The 21406-nt window shown below is 31.6% G+C and overlaps 1 protein-coding gene across 1 annotated transcript; it reads left to right on the top strand.

Moving 5' to 3' along the window:
* Positions 1-7286: 7286 nt before the first annotated feature.
* Positions 7287-18790, top strand: LOC143072858 (trypsin-like). The gene is made up of 7 exons (XM_076247975.1): positions 7287-7349; positions 9256-9457; positions 10938-10995; positions 11400-11517; positions 11926-12075; positions 15954-16093; positions 18518-18790. Exons 1-7 carry the CDS (start codon positions 7295-7297, stop codon positions 18677-18679), a joined length of 885 nt encoding a protein of 294 aa, XP_076104090.1. The 5' UTR covers positions 7287-7294; the 3' UTR covers positions 18680-18790.
* The last annotated feature ends 2616 nt before the right edge of the window (positions 18791-21406 follow it).

Genomic DNA, 21406 nt, shown 5'->3' with positions numbered 1-21406 from the left:
ATTGGAATTACTTTAAAAGTATATAACAGTTTCATATATAGAACACGCCAAAAACTTGCTCTTCCATGAAAAAAAATCCATGAATTTTAACAAAACAACAATGTACAGCAGTCATCCCAATAGCCTTTATTCGAACTGGAACAAAGTGTTGTGAGGTTTATATATATAAAAAAAATGGAGATGTGGCATGATTGCCAATAAGACAACTAACAACTAAATTTCAAATGAATTAGAAGAAGGCAAATATAGGCAACAGTTAGGCCTTCAATAATGAGAAAAACCATTCAGTCGGGTATATATGGTACTGACATGGAAAATAGAAAACAAATCAATTGAGAAAAGTTATTGCTTAATTTATATCAAAACAACTATAACAGATGAAACTAGGACAACCACTGAACAGGCTCCTGATTTGGTATGACAGGGTTCTACATGTGACCACCACCATTCCCTTTCTCCTTTCAAGGTCACAATTTATCTTGAGGAAAAGACATCTATTCTTCGTAGCAGATTGGGACAGTCCTATCATTAGAAATTACCAATAGAGTGAATTTCGTTCTGCTTTAGACTGGTTTACACTTCTTTGGCAAAGACTATAACTGTACAATTATATATATAGGTAAACAAATAATGATAATACACAAGTTGTATTTAGAGTCGACATGGTTTACAAAACAAAGATGCATAATATCAGCTCCACTATGTAAATTCTTTATCACAAGGCATAACAATACAAACAAGCGTGCAGTAAGATAAAAATATATGAAGCACTATTATTTTGCATGGTAATAGAGGGCAAAATTTACAAAAATGATAAGTCATGGTTACATGGAAATGTAACAATGAAAATTAAATTATTGTTACATTGGCGACTAATTGCCTGAATATATGGTTGGGTAAGGAACCGGTTAATCACGAATGTAACAATAATATATGTGTCCGGTTACATTACGTAATTGTTACATTAAAGACCGCAATGTACACTAGATATATTAAACTTCAACCTTCTATAGTTTTATTGCTTAATTTTTTCAATATGTACAAGATAATATTAGTAATAATGATAATAATGTTAATATTATCCAGCAAATAATGTTTAAATAGTTTAAAGCATTAATTGTTTTGATGTTCTTAAAGATACTTAAATTGAGAATGGAAATGGGGAGTGTGTCAAAGGGATTACAACCTGGCCAAAGAGCAGTTTAGTAGTGGTAAAGGCCGGAAACATATAGTTCAATGGTTTGCTGTTAAGAACTTGTGCTGAGAAAAGTGTCCACTTTTATGTATTTACTGGTATGTGATGGCTGCTTGGAGTGGTTTCACAAAAATTCGTTGGACTAAAACATGCTCCAAAAAAAACAAACTGGATTTGTTGAAAAATGTCATTGTAAATAAAAAAAAATAAAAAATAATCGGGTTCATTAACCTACATTCCAGCAATTGGTCTTCAATGTAACAATAATATTTTTATTATTGTTACATTTCCATAACCGTAGTCAGTGCCTAAAAGATATGACAATTAAGGCGCACAAAATACATAGAAAAATGTAAAAACCATAATTTGTTTTTGTTAATAATTTACACATGTACACTTAGTCATTTCCATTTTATGACTTCAAATATTTTTCAGCAACTTTTCTAAAATCCTCACCTAAAATTTAATAACTTATAGAAATAAAAAAAAACTTGGACCAGGAACATATATATTGTTAGATATACTGTTCCCAGCTTGGACTGAGCTTAAACAGCTGTTATGGATAATTTGTTTATCTACAATTGATTGATTGAACCACCAATAATTACAGGTACATGTGACAGGATACCTTTTGAGTGCCCAAAAGTAGGTATTTCCCGTATAACTTCAAAGGTAATGAAATATAATTTAATTTTGATAGAATGATAGGTTCTTAACAAACATTTTTGGGGATATATGCCAGTCTCCAAGATATTAAAAAATTGCAAAAGTCGCATCAATGGTTATGACATAAGCTATAACATTATTAGCTATTATCAGACAGTCTTAATTCAGGGGACTTCCTTTACATAAAAGAGTGTATAATATGACGAATATCATTATGTAATCATTCAACAGTATATTACAGGTAATAACAAAAGACAATTAAATTGTGAAAACCAAAAGACGGTAGACTAGTTGAAAAACCTGAAACCTACAAAAAAAATTGCAATTAAGTAAATCTAAATTTATCACATTGCAGAGGAAAGATGAATTGGACAAAATATATTAACATTTTTTTCAATTAAGGTACGAAAAAGAATTAAAAAACAACAACATTTGATATGATAAAAAAAAGTCTACAGTTCAAATTCAATGACTTCGACTATTTTTAAACGTCAGTACATTTACAAAATTAATAATTTGTACGTTTGAGGCTAATTGCCGGAATGCTAGGTTGGGTTAATGCATTTTTATTTATACTGCACTCGTTCTATTTGATCAGTCAAAATGCGTTGGCTGTATATTTCTATGTCATATACAGTCACTGACCCGATATCACTTTTCTCACGGATATTTGAATAGTAGAGTCGGCACAATTTTAAATGTTCATGACGACCCCTTCAACCTGTCCTTGTTTCCAATGTATACAACGAAGCGTGGAACGAATCAAACGTATTTCTTTTACAATTGTTAGAACTTTCTTTGGTGAAAACCTATAAATCATTATGTTTTATGCTTATTCTTGATATTTTAGTCCATACTCAAACGAATTCGTTTAGCATCGATTGGTTTCAACAGGTAGAGTACGCTCATTGTGTAGTATATTTCTCCATCAGATGTGAGGCATTTTTAAAGGGGGATTTTTCCTATTATATAAATCAAATAATTAACAACAGCACAATTAATAACAATTGAAAATGTTTTTTTCTTTCTAGATGGCAGTTTAAATACAATAATAGTGTATTAACTTGATCAACGATATAAGGATTCGATCCTAAACGGGAGAGCCTCGCATTTTCCCGTTGCTAAGCTTCATCCTTACATCGTTGATATATGAAGTCAATACACTAGTATGTATCTTGCATATTAAAATACAACTTGAAAACGCCTTTGTTTTTAAAGAAGTAGTGATACAGTACTGCATACATATTGTATAGATTATCTACAATGACATCTTTTGTAGACTCAGATACTGTGTGCTTTTGGGTAGATATCTGACGAATTTTGGTGGAACACTAGGGATGCACGTCGGTTTTGCGCACTGAAAAGCACAACTCTGCAATTTTCCCATTGGAAGTAGGTTAATACCAGCTTTCAATGCCTGCCATACTTCAGTTGAAAAGTACTTTTTTGTTATTTATCGGAATATTTATAGTTTCGTCCAAATGGTTTGTCGGAAACATAAGATGTTGCTTTATTTTGTCTTAATACTATCTACTTTTCTGTCCAATGTTGATGTTATGTTCAACTCGCTGCCATTAATCTACTAAGTTGAAATGAACCAAAAATTCAACATAAACTAGGAGTCGAGAACTATTTGTGAAGACACATGATTTAGACATTTACTTACTAGATGACAGTTTAAAAATCTAACATAACAATAACGGCATTTATAACCGTGGACACATATATATTTGTAGTCTGATGATCGCAAATTGATATTTGAGGGCTGGGTTAAAATGACAGTGGATAGTGAGGGCTAGCTTTAAACGCAAGAGGATAGCGTTGGTTGGCTTTAAACGCAAGTGTACAGTGGGAACTGGTTTAAGTCAGTCAGCTAATAATTGCTACGTTCGTAATTTATCAGTACATAAATAAAGGCAATAGTAGTATACCGTTGTTCAAAAATCATAAATCGATTGAGAGAAAACAAATCCGATGTATAACATAAAACCTAGGGAAACACATCAACTTTAAGAGGAAACCAAAGGAACAAAAGGCACAATGAAGTGCAACAAAAACAAACGCCAACATACATAGAAACGAACTATTTGATAACTACTGTCATATTCCCAGGACATTTTTAGAAAAAAATGGTGGATTGAACCTGGTTGAATGGCTAGCCAAACCTCCTGCTTTAAGACAATCAAATTAAAAAAATCGACGAAATGTCGACACTGCGTGACAGAAATACAATCCAAACACACACAGAGAACATTCATCACAGAGAAACGTACAAGGAAATGATGGACGAAAGATACCAGAGGGACAGTCAAACTCATAAATCGACATAATAGTCGACACAAAATATAAACTGCAGAACAACAACGATAATATTCCATCAACGACAAACACCACAGGATTTTAAAAAAAAACTGTTAAACGCTTACGTAATTTATATGCATTCTCGAATTTTATACATTTATTTTCAAAATATTTATCCAAAGAATTTTCATGACAATGATGTTATGAAAAGGGATTTTTATGATTATTTGGACTACAAACGATATGACATAACAAATTTTCCAACCGAAACCATCAAAAATGAATACATGAATGTAGTATGTACGAAATACCGAGACACGTGACATAGAAATGCAATTTAACACTCGAGATAAAACACAATATTCAACCGAAACCATATCAGAAACATCAAAAAGGAACATGCATGAATATTGGATGAACAAAACTACCGAGACACGTCGTATAGCAATACAAATTCCCACTCGGTATAACACTCATATTCGGGAATAGTTCACTTTCTGTACTTAGCAGACACACGACATATATGTGAAACCACAAGCGAAGACGTGGTAAAAATGTCACTAGTTACTTTAGACACAGACACATCGTATAGATCAATCAATTTATGATGGTGTCCATAAAATTTACGGAGTGTCATTTTTATGCCTTGTTCACACGGACATTTAATTCGAATTGAATTCGAATCGAATGCGAATCGAATTCGCTAACCGCGTCCACACACTCTTCTTTTTTAATTCGATTTGATTCGAATTGGCTAATTCGAATTGTCCAATTCGTATTAGAAATACACTTTTGTGAATACGAATTAAAAGTTAACGTCGTTTGGACAGTAAAGCGTATTTGACGCTCATTGTAATTCGAATTAGAATTGACGTTAGGACGTAAAACGTTTCGAATGCGAGTTAAACTAATTCGAATTAGTTAATGCGAATCGAATTCGAATTACGTGTGAACTCAGCATAAATCTTTCCTCCTCATAATTGTCATGGAGCAGTTTCTGCGCAAGAAGCACCCACACATTCAACCCAGCCCATCATTCCGGCATCAATATCAAATGTAGCAATGTTATTATTACAGACGATCACAGAATATAGGTTAATAACCCTTGTTGTAGTGGGATTTAGTTTTTGTGTTTAGAGGCTACAACAGGAAGGGTTAAGAGATTTACATATGTACTGTGACATTTCAAGTATCCATTATGAATAGTCTTAAGCGTCACTTCGTATTTATTAGGCCTTCGTTATAGAATTATATGTTTAACATTATCGTCATTTCAGCAGAAAAATACAAGACATACTATATCACAAAGACACTTTTCTGTCGGTTCGATTTCAGAAAAAAAGTATAATAAACCTAACACATAACACCTTTCAAATGTTAAAAACAGTACTCTGTCAGACATCAGTATTTATATTTAGGAATGGCGTCGTTCACAATTTATTTTTTGGTCTTTAAACTTCTTGCATTGAAGGGGATATTTTGGGGAATAGGCAAAGATGTCAAGATTTTGAGATCTAGTCATTACTATATAGATACGAGCAAGGTTTAACTCCAACCAATATTTAGCCCATTACAAATACCTTATACGAAGAGGTTGAGGTTCGCAAAATATGAGTTTTAACTAAATTGTAATCGAAATTGACCGGCTTACCAAAATATGTGCATAAAGAAATTCTAAACCAAAGATTAGTATTGACGCGTTTTTGAAGTCAACGTGACAAAACTATATAATCCAGTTTATTCTACCAATAAGATTAACAAAATAAAATAATGTAAAGAATTCTTTTTTCTTTGCAATCATAATTTCATGTATAATCATATCATTCTTGATGCAGATCAATTAAGCGCATTGCACCCTTTACATACATACATGTGTGATGAAAATATACATTAAAGGTCGCGAAGTGAAAAAAGTATTGCAGAACGTGTTTATTATTGAAAGTTTTGATCATTTTTCTCTTTTGCTGTTTTTTTCCTTGTACAATGTTGATAAAAAATAATATATCCAAAGTACCGAGAACAGATATTTCTAGTTTATCATGAAAAGTATTTGAATGTTTCAGAAGTTTATATCTCTTCTAGTTTACTGCTTTCCTTTGATACTTATAGTGTTAAACATAAAATAAGATTTAGGTAAGGAGCTCCCACTTCATACATTATCTTCAAATTGACAGTCCTTTCCTCTCCATAATTGTCGGTTTAATAATAAAGATCACCAGCAATTCAGGTCAGTTCACAGTATTTTGTCTTAAAGTTTTGAAATATTTAAAAATTCATTATATTCTTTCAATTTATTTGTGGATACCAGAAATAAATCTAAGCTCGTAGTATATCAATATGTATCGTGGTGTGGGTAACTTGGAAATCAAGAAACTCGTATTAGTTTAAAACAAAATTCAAGAAACTATAGCAAATGATAAACATATTCACAGACTTTTATTTTTACGGGTTTATTGTATTCACAATCATGTGGTGTTGTCTGTTTTGGTGCAATACACTTTTCCATGCATACGATTAAATTAGATACTTAAAATAGCTAATTCAGTTGTATTCGTTTCTATTGCAACTGAACCCTATAACAATAGCGTATTTTTTCTTTAAAGACGACAATAATCTAAAAATTTCGGATAATAGTAATATTATTATAACATTATGTCTAAGCTCATACGGGACTGATATCTTGCCAGCTATACATTAATTTCTACGAACATTTATTCTAACAAAAAGTATTAGTTGCTTGAACCCACGTCATTTAAATGGACTATTGTCTCATTGGCTACACTATCACTTTCCTTACTTTAGATTGAGGTAAAAAAAAAATAAGACGAACTCACCCGAAGCAAGCCGTAGAATCCTAGCAATGCTGATTTCATTTTCAAACACATTTTTTAACAGCTCTAAACATGTTTCCATCCAATTTAAAGTCTACTCCCATTTCAGTTAAAAAAAATACAGAACATATTTTATTTTTATCTAAAGCAAGAAAAAATGTATTATAATATTTGAAATAATTTTCAATTTTGAAATCAAGAGGGCACAGTTAACTGGTTTTAGAATATCTGCATCGTAGGAAATTCGAATAATGCATTGAACAATATCAATAATCAATATTGTTTTTCATTCCAGAAAAAAATGATCTTTATTACTTTCCTTCTTTTATTACTGGCAAGTATTGCTCATGGAGATGGTAAGTAGTTTGACAATGTTTTTTAAGGTTGTATCTAGAATTTTTGTTTATTGATGAATTCAAAACAGCTCTATCTAATTCTCATTTGCTATTGCCTGTCTACCTGAAGCTTATGAATAACGGTGTTCACGGCAACGTTTTTATTTCAAAGTAGTCATATCTCTATTTTTTACTGTACCGCGACGTTGTTGAGATTTACTTGATAAAAATTAAACAACTACTGTCACTTGACTATAAAAATCAGAATGCAAAAATTTCAATACACCTTTCCAAACTTTGTAGTGAAATGCCGTCGGTATAACCCTAGCAGAACTATCGTCATGTAACAGATTGATGCAATAGACGTATTACACTTGTATGCAAATTTGTCCGACATTACGTAAACTCACACAGATTCCCGTTAATTTTGACATCCCAATTCAAAATATTTGTCGTCACACTTAAAAAGTGATTGTTTCTTGACGTCAGAAGGTTATATGGAGTAGATCTAATGTCTTTTGGGGATAAAATTCAGCTGAATACCAAAAGTATAAATACGTTAATGCTCATAGTACTGAGTGAATGCAACATTAGCTGTAGTAATTAACAGCGATTTCGATAATTTTTGATTTTCAATGCTCTTCAACTTTGTTCTTTTTTGGCTTTATAAATATTTTGATATGAGCGTCACTGATGAGTCTTATGTAGACTCATCAGTGACGCGTCTGGCGTACGAAATTATAATCATGGTACCTTTGATAGCTATTTACACCACTGGGTCGATGTCACTGCTGGTGTCCGTTTCGTCCCCGAGGGTATCACCATCCCAGTAGTCAGCACTTCGGTGCTCGGTGTTTGACGTGAATATCAGTCATGTGGTCATTTTAATAAACTTTCCTGTTTTCAAAACCATTTAATTTTTCGAAAAACTAAGGATTTTCTTATCCCAGGCAAAGATTACCTTAGCCATATTTGGCACAACTTTTTGGAATTTTGGACTATCAATGCTCTTCAACTTTGTACTTTTTTGCCTTTATAACGTTTTTGATATGAGCGTCACTGATGAATCATATGTAGACGAAACGCGCGTCTGGGGTACTAAATTATAATCCTGGTACCTTTGATATACCTATATAAATATATTAACATTAGATTAGAAATGTCTAAAACCAACCAGTTTATAAATGTGGACCCCATACGATAGAGTAAACGTAACATAAAAATAATGAACTATATATAAAGGAAACGACACGTTTCATTTTAACTTTTAAACAAATGTTCATCTAACACCCTTAAGTCAAGATAAGGACACGAATAAGTTTACGTTTATGTGTCCTTAGATTCTACATTGTGACATTCATATGTAAATATTGGAAAATTATTAAGAAACTTAGGTTTCAACTCCCTCAGGCAAAGATTTATTTTTTATTTTTTATAAAGTTTTGACCAATTAACTGCAATTGGTTGTGACATCAATAATGTTACCAATGTTACTACGCCAGATAAGCATTTGACAATACATATCTCTATAAGAGCAGGAAAATATACCAAAGTGACATTCGAACTCATAAGAAGAACACAAATTGACAACGACATGGCCAAAAACGAAACACTGCAAAAGACAAACAACAGCAGTTCATACCTAAAACTGAACACTGAACAACACGAATCCCACTAAAACCGTGTGTGATCTTGATTGCTCCGGAAGGGGTTGAGATCTTGCTTTACATTGGCACTCGACTAAAAGTGACACACGAGACTTATTTGTAGACTTAAGTGCGGAAGAAACAAATTTAGTTTAACAAGTTCAAAACATAGACTTATTATTATTGATCGAGGGCAATTGGATCATAAGACTTGACTTATTTGGTTTCTAGTAATCAAGACAGTAATCAAAATTTAAATACGTTTTTTTCTCTTCTTTCAGAACTTCTTTCCCGTCAAAAGCGGATTATAGGAGGCAAAACAATTACCCGAGGTGAATGGCCATATTTAGTCAGCTTACGTGGTAAAATTGTAACGGAAAGATTATTCGGAATATTTCCAATAAAGCACAGGCGTTTGTATTGTGGAGGTTCTCTGATTAATGAAAGATGGATACTAACTGCAGCCCACTGCTTCGATGAAGGGTATGTGTAACTTTCGCCTAACTTGAATCATTGATAGCAATGATAGGTGTGTGCTACCAGTAATATAAACTGATCATGAAACGTATTTTAAAGTGTTTTTTGTTTCGTCACAAATGTAATATAGACTATCATATTTTTTTGTAAAGATTTGAGTTTTAAAAACACATTTAAATCTTTATACTAGTATTTTTACCTTTTGTAATTTGTTAGTTGTGCAATTAGCTAGAATAATATTTCTGAGTTCAAATGTTTGATATCAAAATGATATAAAAATTATGTAATTATTATATTTATATAATCATACTTTATGCAAGAGATCTCCTCTGTATCTGAATCATTCCCCTCAGCACTTGGTAGAAACTAAAATACAATTTTGTGACATTAAAAGTATTTGATATGGGTAAACATTTTTCGTACCAGACGTATCATCAACTGCATACTGTTCGACCTGGAGATTATAATTTTGACCGAAATTTAATAAGTTATCATATCTTCTTCTTTGTAACTTTTATAACATGGAACAACTTCTGGTCAATAATACTGCACGATTAAAACCTGATAGTTTTGCAAAGTGTGAATTTTTTAAAAACTCACGAATTGCACTCATTTTCCATAAACATCATGTTCTGACCTTCTCATTACCGGTATATTTTTGAAATATCCATATGCAAAAAACCTGATAGGGAATACAGTTATTACATACATATACGATGCATTTTTTGTTAATATTGTATGTTCACATTTTGCGGTAGCAATTCCAGGGGTTTTATCGCAAACTGACAATTCATCATTGAAAGCGTTTGATTGTACTACTGATCATTGATATATCCATGAAAGTAGACTATAACAAATCTTAACAGACTGTCTGGAATGTCTGCATTATATTAATATTCAAACTAATGTTGTAACGACAGATATGCTATCTGCATATCTAAGACTAATTGTATGCCCCAAATAAGCACATGATGTTTCTGTTAGCAGTCCACACGGTATCGGGTTCGTTCGCCCTAATAACATGTTCGCCCTGGGTCCGTTCGCCCTAATAACATGTTCGCCCTGTGTCCGTTCGCCCAACTTATAAAAATATATATTAACTTTCACCAACCTAGTAGAATCGTAACCCATTGGATTTATTGTTTTTATAACGAATACGCATGAAATATGTACCACTGAATAGCAACAACATTCAATAGTTCGCTAAGACTTTTGTACTCATTTAAATAATACATTTATATGAAAGTTGAACATCATCTTTTTTTTTAAATATAGTTGTATTAGACAGTATATAACTTATAATCGCTTAAAACACAAACAAATAGAGGACTTTGGCTGATTTACATTTTCGGTTATAAAATCTGCATTCTTTTATTATATGCTTATATCCTTACGAATTCTTTGAGTGTTCATAATCAGATTAATATCTAGCGAACAAAATTTTTCTATTACATGAATGTTAAGATTAAGACTTAACTTGTTGCAGATACCAAGGAAGAAACCCATCAAATTGGAAAGTACGTTTGTCAACAGTAGATTTAGGGGTATGTATAGATAATACTCATATTCATATAATTTTGTCAAACTAACAAAAAGTATAAATAGTTATATCACAAATACCTATATGTGGCATTTGTAGTATTTAACCTGATTGAAAACAATTCAAACAATTTGGGCCAAAAATCCATCTGAAACCTAATAATAAGCATTCCTTTGTTCTCCAACCTCCCATATCTTTTATTTTTTTCACATTGACTTAAGTACTTTGCAATGAAAATAACACTATGGAAATATCTTACGTTCGAATCACTTTCCTGTAGTGTATGAATATGTATAACCGATAATAGCGACCGATGTATGATCTAAGGTCGACCTTGCTTGAAGGAGTTGGATCCTAAGTTTCTTAACAATTTTTTAAACAATATATTGCTTTACTTTCATGATCAAGATAAATTTTGTTGATGGTGTGAAACACGTGTTTGGTAAACTGTTTGGCAGAACGGATTGGAAACAGTTGATCATCGACGCAGATAGGATTGTTATGCATCCCGGATACAATAAAAATAGTAAGGATGTTTTATTAGACTAAGTTTGTATTTCAAAACCGGTTTTGCATACGATTCATTGGTATTGTTTTCTTGCAAAACTGATATGATTTTCTCACTATTTTCATAATACCATTTCTAAAGGAGAATTGTAAAAGGCAAATATGTTGAATCTTTTACCCTTTTAAACTTAAAAAAGAAAACATTTTATTTTGTGTTGCAAGATATCAGTCTGTCTTTTGTTTTGTTTTGATCAATGTTGAAGTAACCTATGTGTTTTCTGATTATATTTGTAATTATTAAGTAACATGTTAATGATTTCACCAGCTCTACAGTTCATGAGATTGAACATCCTTTCTTTCTAAAAACTGAAAGAGTTAACTGGTTTTTACTGTATTTACAATGCAAAGGAAATTTTGCAATTTTCAGATGATTGGGAAAATGATATAGCATTAATCCGGTTAGAACAGTCAATACCTGTAGGCAGATACGTAGGTAACATCAAACTTCCAAGCAGTAGTACAGCATTCCCAACAGGTACAATCTGCGCAATACATGGATGGGGATGCACCGCAAGTGGTAAGATGTTATTAATCGTTTTCACATTTTTTCTAAGTTTTCTTTGTTGTTTCGATGTCTCCATGTCTATGGATTCTTTGAAACATGTTTATTTAGTCGCAACTTTTAATATCTCCACATTCTTACATTAGGTTTGGTTTGGTCTTGCTATATACTTTAACACTTGCTATTTGAAATGACTTTGCAATCATAGGAAGGTCGACATTCAAAGCAAAAGACCAAAATCGCATCGACAAATTTGCTCTTACTCTGATTCAAATTAATGTGATTCATAATATTCGTATTTTCGTTATTTGTTTTCATGTAAAGTTGACACAATGTCATGCACGACGTTAAACTATTGCTTCTTATTAATTTTCTTTTTAATTACACATAAAATGAAATATGCTTGATGTAAACGAACTATGATTGATTTACTTAAGGTCATATGAAACGAGTGACTAATGAAAAATAATATTTATCCAATTCTTGAAACAATGCATGCATATATCATAAACTTAGTAGTCTTCTGTGCACGATTTTATCATTTTTTACGAAAACATATCGTATTTTCGTCATTTTCTTTCTCTCTGTCTGTTATGAAGTGAAAATATGGCAGCTCATTTATTGTCGTGTTTTGAATTCGTAGATTATCGATTGTCACCTAATAGTAAACAATCAACAAAGAAGCTTGGATATTGAGCACGTGTATAACATGAACAATCAAATACTAGGTTATTTCAGTGACAGATCCATACGTATTGCTATCACCGGATTTTTACGAGGAGGGTTACGCTAAGGTCACTTTGAATACGTAAAAATGTCGGCGAATTGCTTCCTGGAAGCAAGCAATAAAAAAGTAAACTTCTTTTAGATGTGGACAAATTAAAAGAATTTTCTTCAGAAAAAAGTATATTTACATAAGTTTAATAATGATAACTATCCATTTTGTTAAAAAAACATATGCATCATTTTATTTTAATTTGAGTTTAAAGATAGCTGATGAATCTTCCTGTTTCGTGTTAGAATGTTTATAATACTAGTAGTATTTAAAAAAATATATATAAAGAAACGTCGAACAAAAGAATAAATTACAGTTAACCATATTTTCATGGTTTGGATCATCAATAGAAACAAATACAATGCATGATGTCAAAGTTGATATATCCTTTAGAAATCTAATGATTTATACAGTCTTCCTGGTAAGAAAGATTTAAAATTTGAGATAGCATTAGTGCAACCTAGTTTCTTAACAACATGAATGAAGCCATCAATTGCTGTTTCAATACCAATTAAAAATACATTTATTTTTCTATTTATATCTCTCAACCAATTCACTTTTTAAATATTTGACATATTTCTTACTTATCACAAGGTCAGTAGTCGCCACTTTTACACTGACAATAAATATTGTCATAATGCAATCATGTTATGTAATGGATGAGGTATAACAAGGCCACTATTTTCCGCTCCATGGATTTTAGAGTAAATAAGTACGATTTATCTTACAAAGAAAATTCTTCATATGTAATGTTCACAAGAATTAAATCAGTGACAAATCGGTATTCACATATTTTTGGGTGCTGTCTTATAAATATGGAAAGGGGCTTTCTGTCTTATTGCTTTTAAAGCATTACAGCAAAAATTGCCAAAATAATTTGATGCTGAGAGCTTTAACTATTATAAAGAAATGAGCAAAGGCCTTTTCAAAAATTATTTTTTCTAAAAGATCAGCTTTCCAATTGTGAACTTTCCATTTCTAGGTAGCAACATTCCAGCAGCACCTGCATACGGTGTATATATCTCCCAATTGATACGATATTCACGTGCTTGTATTTCCTATCATGATTATCTTGATAGTGGGCTGTTGCTCACAAGGAAGCTATGAAATCAAGAGTTCCAAAAGGTGAAGTTGAAATCATCTCTTCGTAAATTTAACGGACGCCATCACGAGTTGGTTGACCGTTATGAAAAAACCGTTTTACAAATGATATCGGATATGTTCCTTACATCGTAACTGAAATCCCCTTCCCTTTCATAAATGTGACCTACCGAATTAGACTATTTACCGGATTTGTTACCTCATAAGCAACTCGAGGTGTGCTACATGCCCCCTTCCAGAGCACCTGAGATCACCCCTAGTTTTTGGTGGTGTTCGTGTGGTTTATTCTTTAGTTTTCTATGTTGTGTCATGTGTACTATTGTTTGTCTGTTTGTCCTTTTATTTTTTAGCCATGTTTATTTTTGATTTACGAGTTTGACTGTCCCTCTGGTATCTTTCGTCCCTCTTTTATAAAAATATTAATTTGGTTATAACATCTTGGGTATGGTATTTGCCCTATTTGATTGTACTAGAAACCTTGCATATTAAAGCATGGCATATTATATTTCTCAATGTTTATGTCGTCATATTGAAAGCAATACTGACATTTCTTTGGAAGACACAAGACACCATTCTATTTGATAATCGGTAAAACTAATTTTACATGATTCTTTTGGAATTCTTGTTCAATTGCACTGTTTTCCCACGTGATTGATTCAGGGTAAAACAAAATCACTAAATTCTGGATTTTGCGTTGAAACCAATTTCTATATTACATGCCACTTTAACCATGAACGATGCGTCTACGTTAGGTGGGCAATGTTTTACGTACAATATAACGTAAACAATATAGAAGCACAGACAAGACGGAAAAGTGCATTTGCGTGATAACAATTGCGTGTACGAGGGGGAAAATGTCTTAGAAGAGTAGGCAACAGATTGACAAGACGAAAAAGAAAAAAAAAACACGAAAAAAAAACCACATTACAAACAGCATTATCGAACAGAAATGTATTGACTTAATAATACAAATCCTGCCAAATCCCTAGCTAAGCTCAGAAAGAAAAACATTGACTGTTCATTAGTTTAAACCATTTTGTAATTGATGACAATTCCGATGTCATTTTACTAGGAAAAAGAAACTAGTATTATTGCAATGAAAACTGTAACATATACATGTGTGAAAAATATTTAAAACAAAATCCTAATTTAATCACAAACCTTTATACCATAACATGTACAATTTTATATGACCCAAAAGTATACAAATTAGAGTCAATTTGTTATTAATTAGATCACAGGAATAAAAAGTTACAATTTTTTACATGAAATTTAGAGGATGTTTTGTAATAAAATTAAAGTATTTCAAAAGCACACTTTCTTTTGGAAAACGAGAAATGTGTATTAACATAATGAATTCAAATTACTAGTAAATTAAAGTTCACACGATTCACCGAATCTTCATTGTTTTCTCTTTCCATGAATCAAACCTTGACTTTTGTGTTGTGGTAGTCCTTGGTAATCTTGCTTCATTCTTAAGCTAATTCTAAAATAGCGATACTCTCGAAAGAACCATAACATATAAGTATGTCCAAGACATTCTCCAATGATGAATTATCTCAAGATTTTCAACAAAAATTGTAATAACAACTACAATTACCAATTCATCGATTGAACCATGGAATGAGTAGACGGTAAGCATCGGTAATTTGTGAGGTGGTTTGAGTTGGTATAAAATATTTTTTTGTGATTATTTTTATCACTGACACATATTTTCTACTTGTAAGCACTCATATAGTATGTGTTGCTCAGTCTATAGTTTTCTTTGTTGTGTTTTGTCTATTTGTCTTTTTATTTTTTAAGCCGTGGCGTTGTCTGTTTTTTTTCTTCCGTCAAATGAATTAAGATGTCCCTCTTGTATCTTTCGCCCCTTTTTTAAATATTGTTCATTATTAGTACCCATTACATCCTCTTGTTTCACTTTTATTAATAAATCTAATTTTTTTATTTTCTTTTTACTTAAACACATATTTTTTCTAGGTATTTTAGTACATGATCAACTTCTCTTTTTTGACAGGACAATGGTTATCAAATACTGCTATGAGTGTTAATCTTCCAATATTCAGTGCTGAGTATTGCGGAAGGTTATTTGGCATGCAAAGTATGGATAGTAGAATGTGTGCTGGTTATATATACCAAGGGAAAGGAATATGTAAAGTAAGAACCAAATCGTGCTGTTTTTTTAAACTCTGTATCCATGATCTTTAAACATATATATTTGCAAGATAAAAGCAGAAATTCGAAAAGTGAAATATAAAAGGCACAATCTCAAGTAATGAAGTAGTTTTTTTAGTTGGTTCCAATGATTTTATGCCTATACATTGAACATACTATTTTACATTAAAAAAATATATAATCTTTAAATACGAAATATGAAATATAAACAATATACAAAACTTTGGTAATTTAGATGGTAGCTAACATTGGAAATGAAATCTCTGCAATATATTCATAATGCAGTGTACAATAATTACGAAGAAATGAGAGAACAAAACTAGTTTTGTTCTGCAAGGAGTTTGTCATTGTTATAAAAAGCGTTTGAAACACTTTCAGCAAATCGTATTTTATCAACAAGCAATATACATAAAGGAGTTGTGGTCAAAACTGTTTTTATATATATAATATTTTTCAATTTTGCAAACAGAATATCATAAAGTGGTATGCATTTCCACAATAAATATTACTTTGATGAATACGTTAATATCTATTTAGCGGATTATATAATTGTGAAAGAAATTATACCTTTATACAGATTGAAAGATACTTGTCGATTCAAACTTCTGCAATTTTTTTGTTCAATAAAATAAATACAATTATAGCTATTGTTCTATGTATTGTTTATTCAATGGGACCATTTAACTTCTTCCAAGAGAAATCTATCACTCACTGATTAATTTCTCTGAACAAAATATTTAACTTTCAATGATGAATATATACCAATTCTAAAAAATCTGCATGTGATGTTGTATTTAATCATCATCAATAACAAATTTTACATATTTTACATACATTTTTTTCTCTTTTTCTGTGTTAATAGATCGTAAACTAAGGCCTTCATCAATGTATTCAAATACTTAACATAAGAAAAACCAGTAAATTGATTGGAACAATACTATTTTTTGTTTATAATTAAATCTGTGTTTATATTGAACAGATTGAAAAGATGTAAAAGAGGGACGAAAGATACCAAAGGGACAGTCAAACTCATAAATCTAAAACAAACTGACAACGCCATGGCTAAAAATGAAAAAGACAAACAGAAAAACAATAGTAAACATGACACAACATAGAAAACTAAAGAATAAACAACACGAACCCCACCAAAAACTAGGGGTGATCTCAGGTGCTTTGGAAGGGTAAGCAGATCCTGCTCCACATGTGGCACCCGTTGTGTTGCTTATGTGATTACAAAATTTTAATCCGGTAAATAGTCTAATTCGGTAGGTCACATTCATGAAAGGGAAGGGAATTGTAGTTACCACGTAAGGAACATATCCGATATCATTTGTGAAACGGTTATTTCATAATGGTCAACCAACTCGTGATGGCGTCCGTAAAATTTACGAAGGGATGATTTCAACTTCACCATTTGGAACTCTTGGTTTAATAGCTTCCTTGTGAGCAGCAACCCTCTATCAAGAAAATCATGAAAGGAAATGCAAGCACAGGAATATCGTATCAATTGGGAGATATATACCCCGTATGCAGGTGCTGCTGGAATGTTGCTACTTAGAAATGGAAAGTTCACAATTGGAAAGCTGAAATCATCTCTTTTGTCGTAAAGTTTTGTTTTCAACCGACCCTCATTGTCAATTTCTAGATGTAAGTCAAGATATGAAGCCGACTTAACTGTATCTGTAGTATCCTTTATCTCTAGTTCGATGGGATAGATGCGTTCCACATAGTCACCAAATTTTGAATTGTTTAGTGAAAGAACATCATCTATATAGCGGAAAGTAGAGTTAAAGGATATTGCTAACTTCTTATCTTTCTTCCTAAGAAGTTCCTGCATGAAGTCAGCCTCATAATAATAAAGAAACAAGTCGACAAGTAGAGGGGCACAGTTTGTTCCCATTGGAATGCCGACAGTCTGTTGAAAAACACGTCCTCCGAACGTAACAAATATGTTGTCAATCAAGAAATCAAGCATCTTGATAATATCAGTTTCAGAGAATTTTTTGTTTGAATCAGAGTGATTCTTTACAAAGTAGGATCTATCCCTCCCTAAGACAAGATACTTGTATCTACGTTGGCCATTCTTTTTTATGAAGCAAAGTAATACCAACTCTTTCAATTTGTCTTTTAGTTTGGAATGTGGAATACTTGTGTAAAGAGTAGAAAAGTCAAATGTTTTAATACTGTTACAAGATGAAAGAATAATAATGTAAATAATAATGAATCAAATGCTTGGTCAGGTAAATTAGTCTATGAATGATAAATTTCTCCTTTTTAAAAAAGTAAAGGTCTCAGTGAATAAACTACACTTAGAACACTACCAATAGAACATAAAAACGTTTAAAGCAGATGACTCTGTTAAAACTTTCATTTTGTTCGCTAAAGGTATTATTTTGTCTATTACAGGGTGACAGTGGTGGCCCATTGACTTGCAAAAATTCTGCTGGTGACTGGATACAAGCTGGAATAGCCTCGTTTGCAAGTAGGTCAAGTCCTGGGAATTATCCTGGTGTATTCACTCAAGTATCCTCATTCATTCCTTGGATTAATAGCATCGTTGGACAGTGAACAATTAAATTTGCGATTTAAATGGATACAAATTTAAATGTTTTTGTCAGTTATATAAATATGTTTAAAAAAAGGATGCCTTTGTATTAAGAATAAATATATTGAAAACATTATAGGACTTTGATCTTAAAGTGTTTAGCCATATGTGGATTTTGTAAATGTTTGCAACCATATATTGAAAATGCATTCATTTTCAGTAATTCAGTAACTATTTGCATATTTTGGGAACAAAAGCCAAATGAATGTGCAGCGGACGTGAGGACAGTCCTGTCATGAATGTCAATTATGGAATGTTTAGAACGTCAAATGTTTATATGAAAAATAGCAATATGGCCTTTGATATATACATGTAGGTATTTCAAGTATAAATTAAGATGTGTCGAGTTCCCTCTTCAACCCACAAATAAGTAATCAGTAAACAAGTGACCAACGAAATATATAAAGTTCAAAACACAATATAGATACACATTGCTCATATTCAAAACATTGCCATAAAAACGTATATAAGTTTTACAAATTGTGACATGGATGGAGGGTTGTCTCATTGGAACTCATATTCCATATCTCCTTTTATCTAATAAAGTAATATACTATTATTGAGTTTATAAAAAATAATAAAAATTTAAAACGAAAAAATAAACATTCATAATGTAATGCCAGTTCTATAAATATTTATTTGATAACTTGAACTCATCACTTTGAGGATTTTGCTTGTACATTAAACCTGTTTTAATGATATTTCACTTAATAAGTCTTAAAGTAATATATAACTGGTATGGAAAAAATCAATTTTAATGACGCATACATTTGTTAAATCAAAACAAAATAGTTATCGATAACAATAACAGATATAGAGCAATGATACACTTAGATTTTCAAAAATAACTAGCAAAATGACATGACATCATGGCAATCACTGAAAATAGTATGTTATTCTTTTGATGACATATCTTTGAAAAACAAAGTATTTTGTAAGTAACATACCCCCTAATATGTATAGAAAATAAGGGGGAATGTTGATAGGATTTTGAATTACGTAGTATCGGTAGACAACGATACGACTCAGGACAAGTCATATCGATTGATTGATCGATAGATTTCTGCTTAAAAACAGGTGTTAAAGTTTTCAAAATAATTTTTTATAGCCCAGTTTATGAAACAATTGTTTGACATTCAAATGACACGACTCTGAAACGACAAAACGTGTAAACTATATAACAACGTTAAATTCTAAATGCCAAAATTGCATAGAAAGCTTTTGTATTGACAATGAAAAGCAACACTTGGTTGTTCTGAAACACTTAAAGAGTATTTTTTTTTACCAGTGCATTGTTATTATATTTTAAAAAGTTTAAAACATGGTTTTAAGTAAAACGACAATTATTCTGTGCATTTAAAGTTGTTTCATATAGACGTTTAACATTTGTATACAATATTTTGTCCTTTATTGTCTTTATATTATTGTACCAAATCATGATTTATTTTTTGGTTTTAATAATATCTGACGTTTGAAATATTTAAATTTTCGTAAGCTCTTCCGCCAGTGTTGTTGTTACTATTTTCTGAAAGTTGGTCATAAACATCTAATTGCTGATTGTTTCCACCATGCCTGGCAGATGACAATTCATATTCATTTGGCACATATGCATTATTAGCAAATTGATTTGAGTTTGCATCATTTGTCGGCCATTTTTTCCTAATAAACACAAATATAAAAATGCTTCCAAAAATGTTCAATAAAACACTTAGAACAAGAGCAGCACTCGTTCCATAAACGGCTCCGTTGTTTGAATTTGTATCTGACATGGATGTTGATTTACCCGTTATTGTAGTATGGTTTATATCAATACATCGTTCGAATATTCTGTCGTTGAGAAATGCATTCAGGCATAAACGATCTGAATGTAAACTGTGTGATAAGAAAAAGGAACCAGTCTGTCCAGTTTCATTCACCACTATTTCTTTTACAATAATCTGTTTACGATAGACTTTCATCTTTATCCCTGTTTGTTTTTTCGATCCAAGACGTTTCCATCTAACCGAGAGTATTTCATCATCTACCAACATAGATATTTTTATATCGAAATAATCGTCGTTTAAACACATAGACCTGGTTTCTTTGTAAACGTAAATTGGAGCATTTCCAACGCAGTTATCTGCAGGAAAGCAGGATACTAGATATCCTTCAAACTCGGGTGGCAATGAACATCTCCCATGTGTATTTAAAGTACTATTTCTTAGAAATAGGACGTCACAGTTACAATATATCAGATTATCTTCCAATTCCTTGTCAGGAACTGGTATCAGCAAGCCAATTGATGTTGATGGATTAGAGGCGAGGTCATTACCAGTTAAGATAAGTGAAGTTAAATGATCAATCTTTCCATCGACGTCAGATTGCTTTATATTTATTATACTATTGTAGCTTATATCAAGTGTTTTTAAGTAACGTAACTTTTGTACAGCTTTAGGAAAGGTCTTAAGCTTATTTCCTCTAAGATTTAAAGTCGTTAAGGATGTCATTTTTGCAAATGCATTGTCATTTATATATTGTATTAAGTTCCATTCTAAGTCCAGTTTCCTTATTAAATTTGTTGTCGGTAATGTCTTTGATATCTCCGTAATGCTGTTATGACCAAGGTATGTTTCAAATCCGTAACGACACGAATTATCAGGTAAGTATCTTAATTTGTTATATGATAAATCCAATATTTGTATATAACTCAC

Source organism: Mytilus galloprovincialis, chromosome 4 (assembly GCF_965363235.1).
Source record: "Mytilus galloprovincialis chromosome 4, xbMytGall1.hap1.1, whole genome shotgun sequence".
Lineage (NCBI taxonomy): Eukaryota > Metazoa > Mollusca > Bivalvia > Mytilida > Mytilidae > Mytilus > Mytilus galloprovincialis.
The sequence above is the reverse complement of the archived record's forward strand: the minus strand, read 5'-3'. Positions and strand labels throughout refer to the sequence as shown.